This window comes from Miscanthus floridulus, chromosome 8, assembly GCF_019320115.1.
Source record: "Miscanthus floridulus cultivar M001 chromosome 8, ASM1932011v1, whole genome shotgun sequence".
In the NCBI taxonomy this organism is placed as follows: Eukaryota; Viridiplantae; Streptophyta; class Magnoliopsida; order Poales; family Poaceae; genus Miscanthus; species Miscanthus floridulus.
Genome location: NC_089587.1, coordinates 4,977,164 through 4,987,784, shown reverse-complemented (window position 1 = coordinate 4,987,784; position 10,621 = coordinate 4,977,164). Strand labels below are relative to the sequence as shown.

The 10,621-nt window shown below is 49.8% G+C and overlaps 1 protein-coding gene and 1 pseudogene across 1 annotated transcript; both read left to right on the top strand.

Annotated features, from left to right (window-relative positions):
- The first annotated feature begins 1,108 nt into the window (after positions 1 to 1,108).
- LOC136470949 (uncharacterized) lies at positions 1,109 to 2,120 on the top strand. Its single transcript, XM_066468678.1, has 2 exons — positions 1,109 to 1,770; positions 1,903 to 2,120. The coding sequence occupies exons 1-2, from the start codon at positions 1,238 to 1,240 to the stop codon at positions 2,000 to 2,002; spliced, it is 633 nt and encodes a 210-aa protein (XP_066324775.1). The 5' UTR covers positions 1,109 to 1,237; the 3' UTR covers positions 2,003 to 2,120.
- A 5,760-nt stretch (positions 2,121 to 7,880) lies between these two features.
- LOC136468460 (histone-lysine N-methyltransferase ATXR6-like) lies at positions 7,881 to 9,680 on the top strand (annotated as a pseudogene).
- The last annotated feature ends 941 nt before the right edge of the window (positions 9,681 to 10,621 follow it).

Here is a 10,621-nt window from a genome sequence, read left to right as displayed (position 1 = left end):
GATTGAAACATTTGAAACATACACTTTCAACATAACCATCGTAACATATGCAACATCCAGATAAAACACTTGTAACATACGTCTGAAACAAATGAAATATTTTGAACAAACTCTTGCAACGTACCTCTGAAACACTTGTAACATGTGCAACATCATGATCTGCTTTTGCAACATCTATATGAAACAATTGCAACATACATCTGAAACACCCGAAACATATATTTGCAACATAGGGAAGGGAAAGGTCGGGACTGGTCGATTTCGGTCATCGGGGTGGGATCCGGCGGCGAGCGAGCACCACCAGCACCAGCGGCGTGCGAGCACAACCGCCACCAGCACCGGCCTTGGCTCGGCCAAGCAGGTGACGTGCACTATGAGAGGGAGCGAGGAGCGAGCGGTGCGGGTGGGGGCGCGACGGACGGGAGCGAGGAGCGAGTGGCACAGGTGGGGCGCGCGATGGGTGGGAGGGAGGACCGAGCGAGCGAGTGGCGCAGGGTGAGGCGGACGCTCATGGCCAAGCATTATCGATAAGCTAAGCTACGTATTGGAGTAATCATCTTGTCCTACTCATTTTTAGCTTGGTTTCCATTTCTACATCTGTAACATTGCAAGTTTACTGGAAAGGTTTCATCATATGGTGATATATGCTTACCTAAGAGAATCAAGGGGTGATAGAACATTCATTCACACCATGATTTTGGTTGGTCTTATAAACAGAACTTTAACCACTATTTCTTAGCAATTGTGTTCCATTACGGTTGGCACGAAATTGTGCCCGTAGAACCTTGATAGGATTATGCTACCAAGTGCTTGTTTAGTTCCCAAAATTTTGCAAAATTTTTCAAGATTCCCCGTCACATCGAATCTTTGGACGTATGCATGAAGCATTAAATATAAATAAAAAATAAAAATAATTACACAATTTAGACAAAATTTACGAGACGAATCTTTTAAGCCTAATTAGAATATGATTGGACGCTAATTGTCAAATAACAACGAAAATGCTACGGTACAAATTTCCAAAAAAAAAATCACCAGCTAAACCAGGCCCAAAGATAATTTTTGCAACCTATGCACATGCACGTATCTCCTTTCACTTGTCAGGAGCGGCGCAGACATCACATGGTGCATGGTGCCGGCGCCCAAGAGCAGAGCAGAGCACTGCAAATAAACCCGCGCGCAGGCGCAGCCTTCCTTTCCTTATCCAAAAATCTGCTGCCGTCCGTCGGGGTGCAGGATGGCGCTGCCGTCCTCGCCTGCAAGCACAACCCATCACCCGCCTCGCATCTCCTCCATCTCCTCCTCCTGCTGCCCGCCGTCGCCATTCCCCCTCCAGATTCAGACTACCAGCCGCCCTACAACCCCTGCGGGCGCGCCATATCTTCTTCGTGTTGCCACTGCTTCTTCCACTGCCAATAGCACAAGAAGTCGAGGTCGAGGTCGAGGTCGAGGTCGAGGTCGTTGGCACCTGCCGCCTCCAACTGCACTCCCCGACCCCCAATCCGCTGCGGCGCTACTCCTCGCCGCCGCCGGGACAGTTGGTGCCGCCAGCCTCCTGCTCCGCTACTCCTCCTCATCCGCCTCCGCCTCACAGCAGCAGCAACAGGAGGAACAAGAACAAGTAGAGGGAGAGGAGTGCCCGGACTGCGGCGGGACCGGGCTCTGCGGCCGCTGCAAAGGAGAGGGCTTCGTCTTCAAGCAGCTCTCCGAGGAGACGGCCACCAAGGCGCGCAAGGCCGCCAAGAACATGGCCACCAGATACACCGCCGGGTACTGTACTTCTTCCAGTTTCAATTTCAATTCTAGCTAGTTGTTTATCTATATAAATAATGTATCCATCCTCACCTGTCACCAAGCAAGAACATGACAATGACGCATGCGATTGCAATGCATCTGTTGCAGGCTGCCCACCAAGTGGACCTACTGCAACAAGTGCTCCTCCACCCGCTCCTGCACAACCTGCCGAGGCTCCGGCAGAATCATCACCACACCTGTCACCTAGCTAGCACCCAAGGTTGTCTATGGAATTTGCAGCTATATGTATAATAAGCTTGAAAATAGGAGGTACACATATATAGGAGAAACGATATACCTCTGAGATTATGATGCCATGTGCAAAATCTGCCGCAGCCTCAGTTTCTGTTATTTTTTTGCTATATAATTAGAGGCTAATAAGTACTCCTGAACTTCCTAATCTTTATCCCCTCTGTTTTATCATTGTCTCCTGATATCGTCCTAGTAATTCTAATGCCAGAGGTAAAGAGGAACGCGAAGATAATTTGCAGAGCAAGAATAATGACCCTTGGCAAGTTGGCATGCACACTCAAATCAATTAAGACTGTCTCCAACGGTAGGAACGCAAACACGAGACCTATCATAGGATTTGAGTCACGTACAGGAAAGGATCACGCACCCAAAAATCTTCCTTCTCCAACAGCGAACCCAAATCAAGACTCCCAGTTTCCTCCGTCCGGTGCCGCTTGTTCCTCCGTCTTCGACTTCCCCGCGTTGTGCAGAAGAGCAGCAAGGGAACGAGCGCACGACACTCAAGCGCTCAGAGCTGGGTTCGCAGCACAGCTGCCAACCACGAACGCTCAAAGCACGAACAGGATGGACTCACGAACAGAAGAAGGGAAAGGAAACGGGCGGCCAAGAGAATCGACGAAAACGGAGCCAAATCAAAACAACTCGGCCCCAAATCTCGCACAAGTGATCTCCATGATGTTGGTGAGCTATCCCAGCAGAATCATGGCTCAAACCCAACTCAAACTTCGTTAATTTCATATCACAGCCAAGAACGCAAAACCTTTCCAGAAACGAAAAACAGAGCACAGTGAAGAACGAAAATCACAAGCAAGAATGATAAATCCCGGAGGAGAAAAGGGGGAAGGGAGGGGGGCCGCCAGGGGCCGGCCGTAGCAGGCGCAGGCGCCGCCGCGTCGCGCCCGTCGCCACTTCGGGAGGGAAGGGAGAGGGGAAGGGAGAGAAATGGAGGGAAGGCAGAGAGAGGGAGAGAGATGTGAGGGAAGAGCGGAGGCAGGAGAGAGGGGAGGGGCCGCCGGTGGTGCTGCGCCGGCTGTTGCTGCTGCCGGGAGGGGGCGCCGCGCGAGCCGCCTCCGTCCCCCACCGCGAGCGGCACCTTTGACGTCCAGCTTTAGAGATTTGCGTCGTCTCTCTCTCGAGACGTTTATTTGCGTTTCGGTTCGCTTCGAACCCAAAATGCGTCCTATCTCTGGGTTATCTGAGCGTGATTTTGATACCAAATACACTGTAGCCGACCTATTTGCATCAGGGTCGTGTGGTGGGAGACAGTCTAAGTTGTGTACCCTGAAGAGTACTGTACAGACAGACAACCTGGATGCTCTGCTAACAACTAAATTCAGATTTAGAGCCTGGCTCCGGATCCTCTGACTCCTCTCCTGTTTACCGAATCTGTTTTTCTCTCTCCTCCTTTCCTCCCTCACTGACAGCGCCGGAGCCGGAGGAGCTCGTTTTTTTCCCGGCTCGAGCTCATGCGCGCTACAGTGCGCTACCGTGTGGGAGCCCGGCCAAATGGGCTTTTAATGTTAAAAGCTTTAGAGGCACCAAACTATAAAGCTGCAATCCTATCCAGCATGGCTGTCACGGGCCAATGTAGCCATGAAGGGCTACGGAGGTATAGGGCCCAAGTCGGGCCAATCAGGCCCGGTGCAAACAGGGCCAATCAGGCCCGGCGCAAACAGTACCCCATAGGTACTGTATCATGGGGGGGTACTGTAGTGTTTAGGTTTAGGAATAGTCTAGAAGCTAGGGGGCCCGTTCGCTAGTCTGAAACTTGGCTGAAACTGGCTGAAAACACTGTTCCGACTGAATTGTTGTGAGAAAAAAACACTGTTCCGGCTGAAAAAAGAAGCCGAATAAGCCGAATATGGGGTAAGCCGAACAGGGCCTAGATTTGCTTGTAAGTTAAGTCGAGTGAAAGGTTCTAATATGGCTAGAGGGGGGTGAATAGCCTATTTAAAAATCTACAAATCAACTAGAGCAATTTGATTAGTATGACAAATAGCGTAATGCAAACTTGCTCTAGCTCTACAAGGGTTGCAAGCCACCTATCCAACAATTCTAATTGCAATGAATACTTAGGCACACAAACTTGGTATGTAATTACTCACTAAGAGCTCTCAACCTTGCTACTCTAAAGAGCTCAACTAGATGAATGTAAATAATAGAGCAAGCTCTCAATTCTAATTACACTAAAGAGCTTGTATCAACTAGTTTACAAGAATGTAAATGAGTGAGTAGAGTGATTATACCGACGTGTAGGGGATGAACCAATCACAAAATGAATATATAGCCAATCACCGGGAGAATGCCAAAGACAAGAGACAATCGATTTTCTTCCGAGGTTCACGTGCTTGCCAACACGCTACGTCCCCGTTGTGTCGACCAACACTTGGTGGTTCGGCGGCTAAGAGGTGTTTCACAAACCTCGTCCACACGATAGGACACCACAAGAACCGACCCACAAGTGAGGTAACTCAATGACACAAGCAATTTACTAGAGTTACCTTTCGGCACTCCGCCGGGGAAGGTACAACTCCCCTCACAATCATCGAAGGCAGCCACGAACAATCACCAACTCGTGCCGATCCTTCACCGCTGCTCCAACCGTCTAGGTGGTGGCAACCACCAAGAGAAACAAGCGAAATCCGCAGCGCAACACGAATACCAAGTGCCTCTAGATGCAATCACTCAAGCAATGCACTTGGATTCTCTCCCAATCTCACAATGATGATGGATCAATGATGGAGATGAGTGGGAGGGCTTTGGCTAAGCTCACAAGGTTGCTATGCCAATGAAAATGTGCAAAAGTTATCCCTTGAGTCGGCCATGGGGCTATAAATAGAGCCCCCATCAAATAGAGCCGTTATATCCCTTCACTGGGCAAAACGCGCTCTGACCGGACGCTCCGGTCATACCGACCGGACGCTGGCCCTCAGCGTTCGGTCGCCCGATGGACGCCACACGTCACCAGCTTCAAACGCTGTTCGTCAGATTTCAACGGCTACGAAGCTGACCGGACGCTCCGGTCAAAACTGACCGGACGCTGAAGCCCCAGCGTCCGGTCGTTTCCAGTAAGCTCCCCGAGGCATGTTTTTTCGACCGGACGCGTCCGGTCCACCTTGACCAGACGCAGACCAGCGTCCGGTGCTCAACCCTACCCACTGTGCCGTCTGACAGCTCGACCGGACGCAGCCTTTCAGCGTCCGGTCGCTGAGTGACCCAGCGTCCGGTCAGTAGACCGACGCCAGCATCATTTCGACCAACTCCATTTCAACTCTAACTTCTTCACCCTTGCTCAAATGTGCAAACCACCAAGAATTTTGCATCCGGCGCAATAGAAAATAGACATTTCATTTTTCCAAAAGCGAGAGGGACCCAAACCCATCTCAACCCTGCAAACACCTTGTGCACATGTGTTAGCATATTTTCACAAATATTTTCAAGGGTGTTAGCACTCCACTAGATCCTAAATGCATATGCAATGAGTTAGAGCATCTAGTGGTACTTTGATAACCGCATTCCGATACGAGTTTCACTCCTCTTAATAGTACGGCTATCTATCCTAAATGTGATCACACTCACTAAGTGTCTTGATCACTAAAACAAAATGGCTCCTACATTTTATACCTTTGCCTTGAGCCTTTTGTTTTTCTCTTTCTTCTTTTTCAAGTTTAAGCATTTGACCATCACCATACCATCACCATTGTCATGATCTTCGCCATTGCTTCATCACTTGGAGTAGTGCTACCTATCTCATAATCATCTTGATAAACTAGGTTAGCACTTAGGGTTTCATCAATTAACCAAAACCAAACTAGAGCTTTCATCGAGTCGAGTCCTCCCTATAAATATAAAGAGAGATGTATCATTTCAATCAAATAAGAACAGTTTGGGGGTAAAACCCCTCTCTCCCGCTCTTCTCCTGCCACCATCGCCCCTCTCCTCTCCCTGCGCCTCCCTGCCCTAGTACCGCAGCAGCAGCAGCGGATCGCTGCTGCCCCCCACCGCCGCCTCCATGCAGACTGCTGCCTCACCTCTTGCCCTAGCCATCGTGGCCACGTCGGCCACCCTCAGCCAGGGCGGCTGTAGCTTGCTGCTGCCACCATCTCCTCCATCCCTCTAGGCACGGCCAGCCCTAGGGCTGCCGTCCTCCCTCTAATCCCCCCTTCTATTCCCCTAATTCACCCTCCAATCAAGGGGAAGTCACGACCCCCATCAGGCGTCTGACAATGGCTGACGTTGTTTTGCTGTGAGAGAAACACGGTATCATAACTGATAAGTAGGGTTGATAAATTCAAGCTAACATGTTTTGTGATGCATAGGTCTTACTACGTAGTGATGAAGGTTTTTAGTGCGCCCAACACTGGCTATGAACTTGTGAACATTTGGTGGCATGAGTAGTAGAGATAAAACTATGTGTGGAATTGAATGAAAGGACAAGTCAGATCTCACTCAGTCCAGGCTGCACAATGTCATAACACGCGACACTAGAATGAGCACAATCAGCAAATGTCCAGTAATCCCTCTTTTTTCCACAGAAACCTATTAACATGTACGTACTGTACTTTATTTTTTCTTTTTTTCCTCGAGAGGACATTTCCATCAACTGGGAAGGAAGGAACGTGTGACAATGTCCATCAAATCTCTTGTCCGGCCCATTTAGCGCCGGAGTAAATGGCCGACTGCAGTCGCACCACAAAGGCCCATCCACACCTTCATCCGTTGCGACGCCCGCCCGGGTCCGGGTTGGGCCAGGCCAGGCCACCAAAACTTATATTACATGGAGCGCGCTGACCATCATCCTCCCGCCCGTCCCCACCGGCGACTGGTACTGCCCGTCCTGCCGTGCCTAAAGATAGCAACGGGTACCCGATACATGATATCCGACGGGTATTTGATCTATTAGGGGATAGGGATGAATGATATCTATACCCGTGGAGATCTAAATGGGCAAGAATCCATCAGCAACAGGGATGGCAGGTACGGAGACGTTCCTGTATACTCATTCCGGTACCCGCCGGGGAACCGCTAAGCTATTATATATGTGTATAGTATATGAATATGATATATGAAATAGGCTTAGTTAACATATGATGGCCTATGGGTAGGGATGAAAACGGCCGGGAACGGTCGGGAAAATGTCTTAACCATTCCTGTTCCTATATTTTTTTGTCGGGAACAAAAGCGAGAACGGGAAGGCCGGACGGGAAAACGAAACCGGTATTACGGGATATCGGGAACGGAATATTTCGAACGAGAACATGTCGATTACGATCGGAAAGCGGTAACACAAAACGGGAACCGCTGCTAGCCCCTTTCTTGCCCATGACAAAATACTAAAAAATATAAAAATAAGATATTCGAAATGGGTCTAAAACACCTATTGACATGACAAAGGAAAAAGATAATAATAATGAGGAGAAAAAATGAGAAGGAAGACGTATGGAGTGTGTTGTTGGGCTCCAGCGCGCTGTTCCACGGGTGGGCCCAAAGCAAGGAAAAGATGGCAGCTGTGTTGGGCCGCAACCCATTAGAATATATTGCCAGGGCGCTCGACCTCGGTAGAGCCTGAACCGCAGCTAGTTCATTTGTTTAGTCCCACCTCACCAAGCCAAGCAACGCGGAGGCGCGCACTCGCTACATAAGGAGACCCAGGGCGGTAGACCAAAGCATATCTTTCTCGTCCTGCTTGAATACGGGAATACCGGCGGGAGTTTTCCTACTTGAATACGGGAACCGTGAAAACGGTCGGGAAAACTCCTTAACCGATTTTGATCATGTTCGTGTCTAAAATACGGCATCGGTTTTCCGTTTCCTATTTTTCCTATAAAAACGGTATGCGATCGGTTAATGCGGTATACGGTGTCGGTCGGTATAGGAATTTCTTGTCCCGTTTTCATCCCGACCTATGGGCTATAACTATGTGTATGGTGGCATGTAATGTTGATTATACACAGGTGTGTACTCGGGTACGGGTACTCGGCGGGTATGAAATCCCCGGTCGAGCACAGGGATGCGGACGGGGAAAATCTGTACCCATGAGCGGGGGACGGGGACAGCCGGACAGGGATGGGATAGATTTTAGCTTGCGGGGATGAGTGCCAATACCCATCAGGGATGTACCCGTTGCCATCTTTAGCCGCGCTCCGGCCTCCAAAATCCAAATCCGAATCCGCCGCCTCTGCTTCCACCGTCGCCGGCAAGAAGCCTAAGCATGTGTACTCTTTCTTTGCGATTTCAGCTGTAAGTAGCCATTTGAGCTTGAGAAATTGCTTCTGGGCTCAATCAATCATCCATCAGCGATTTTTTTATGTCCCGCAGAGTTCGCGCTGGTGCAGACGAAGATCGTGGATGTCTTCAAGATCCAGCAGAGGTCGACGCTGGCAGAGCTGAAGAATCGGAAACGTAAGCCCGCCGGCGCGCTGGTGGTATCGAAGAAGAAGAAGAGGCGGAGGCTGTCGCCCTTCAGCCCGAGCCCGGACCCGGCGCAGCGGCTCGGCAGATGGCGTCGCTGGCGACGGCGCTGACGGCGGTGGGAGCCGCCTCAGCAACGAGCTGACGTACCAGACCGGCATGGCGCCGCGGTCAGAGAACCGCGCGGTGCTGGAGGCCTGCGGGATGCAGGTGCTGACCAGGGAGGACGCGGAGACGCTGGCGACGTGCCAGCGGATGATGGCGAGCGGGGAGTGGCCGCCGCTGGTTGTGGCGTACGACCCCGTGGCAGGGTTCACCGTGGAGGCGGACCGCTCCATCCGAGACCTCACCATCATCAGCGAGTACGTCGGCGACGTCGACTTCCTCCGCAACCGGGAGCACGACGACGGCGACAGCATGATGACGCTGCTGTCGGCGGCATATTGCCGGCACGCAGCCTCGTCAATCTGCCCCGACCGTCGCAGCAACATCGCGCGATTCATCAACGGCATCAACAACCACACGCCATGAGTATACAGAGAGATGTCCCGTTGCGCATTGCAGTGCTGAACGACTGAACCTTGTTGGATTGTTAGGGAGGGGAGGAAGAAGCAGAACGTAAGTGCGTGCGGTTCGGCGTGGGCGGCGACTGCCGGGAGCTGCTGGTGGCCAACAGGCACATCTCCAGTGGGGAGAGGCTCTACTATGACTACAACGGCTCGGAGCACAAGTACCCCACGCACTATTTCGTGCGATCAAGTGCAGTGGAAGGTCCAGCTCCCCTGTCCCTGTGGTGGCTGCTGATCTGCTGTGGTCAGTGGAAGCTAAGCTTGACAAGGGAGGAGGGCGTTGGAGTGGCAGCATGGACGCATGGTCTAATCTCTAATGATGTCCATATCTAAGTGCTCAAATTGGATCTTCTAACGGGGGAGGGAATTGTAATGTTAGAGGTTCCTTCCTGTTGTACAAGTGTATGGATGAACGAACCCTTTCATCAGTGTTATGAAAGCAATACCAAAGGCCAAGAAGTGCAAGAGTTCATCTCACCTCGTTGCATCTGTTTCCAGTGTGGACTTATACTTCCAAACTGACGTAATAAAGGTAAAAAAGAAGCGAAATACTGATGAAAGACTATGGCGGTAAACTGCAGCTACACAAAAAGACTATGGCGGCAAGTGGAGGCCTGGATCACTGAAACAAGGGCTAGCAATTACCAGAACGAAAATCTGTGACTGGTGGAAGCAACTGACCCAACAGACTGGGCAAGGAAGTGATAGGAGCCAGACCAACGTATGGAAAGAGCGGTACAAACACATTTTCGATAACAAAGCACGCAGCACAGAAGAACTCCTAGAAGTGATCAGGAATGACCTTAGGCTATTACTGATGGCTGAGCAGGATTCAGAGGCAAAGTTTGATCAGCATGAATTCCACCCCTTTTTTTCTTTCCCTGTTCTCCTTGTAAAGCTACATTTTGTAAACTCTAAACTGTTGCTCCCTACTGAAATGAAACGGCAGAACACCTGCCAAGAAAAGAAACGAAATACTGACTTAAATACTGCCCCTGTTGTAGTCACATTGGTACAGGTGATGGTTTGGATATGAATGTCTCCAAAACAATACGGGCAAGCGACAACACACTATAGATTTTCAGACTCATTCAGGTGATATGCTATTCATTTGTAGTTTTAGATAAGAAATCCATGTGAGATGTGGTAAGAAATACATCTGATATATGTATAACAGGAAATGAGTGATGAAGACTTCTAAAATCAGTGTTCGAGTAAAATGGACATTGTACAGCATGCTGCTGTCCATTAAACTTGGTGGACACAAAACAAACATATATTGATGCAAGGACTACGAGCTCTAAAGTATGGGCAAGACGTACTGTTCCAATTGAAAATTAAGGGGACTAAAAGAAAACAAGCGTAGGTTGCCACATATGATGCATTTGAATCCTAATGCAAAGAACTGGCACCGATACAATAAGCTAGTCCACCACCCATACACAGTGAAAGTGCAATTCTCATGAAACAACCCAAAATGTGCTAAAAGAGAATATCTGTTTTTCACCACAAAACTAAGGATACTAAGAATGTGGGTTAGAACCTGAGTTTTTCAATTTACCAGACCAAGCACGCAGTGGCCTAGAAGATGTTTT

Bases quoted from the DNA above. Each gene is read 5' to 3' on its own strand.
- LOC136470949 (XM_066468678.1), top strand. From the start codon at position 1,238: ATGGCGCTGCCGTCCTCGCCTGCAAGCACAACCCATCACCCGCCTCGC. The intron at 1,771-1,902 runs GTACTGTACTTC...CATCTGTTGCAG, and splicing joins GCCACCAGATACACCGCCGG to GCTGCCCACCAAGTGGACCT.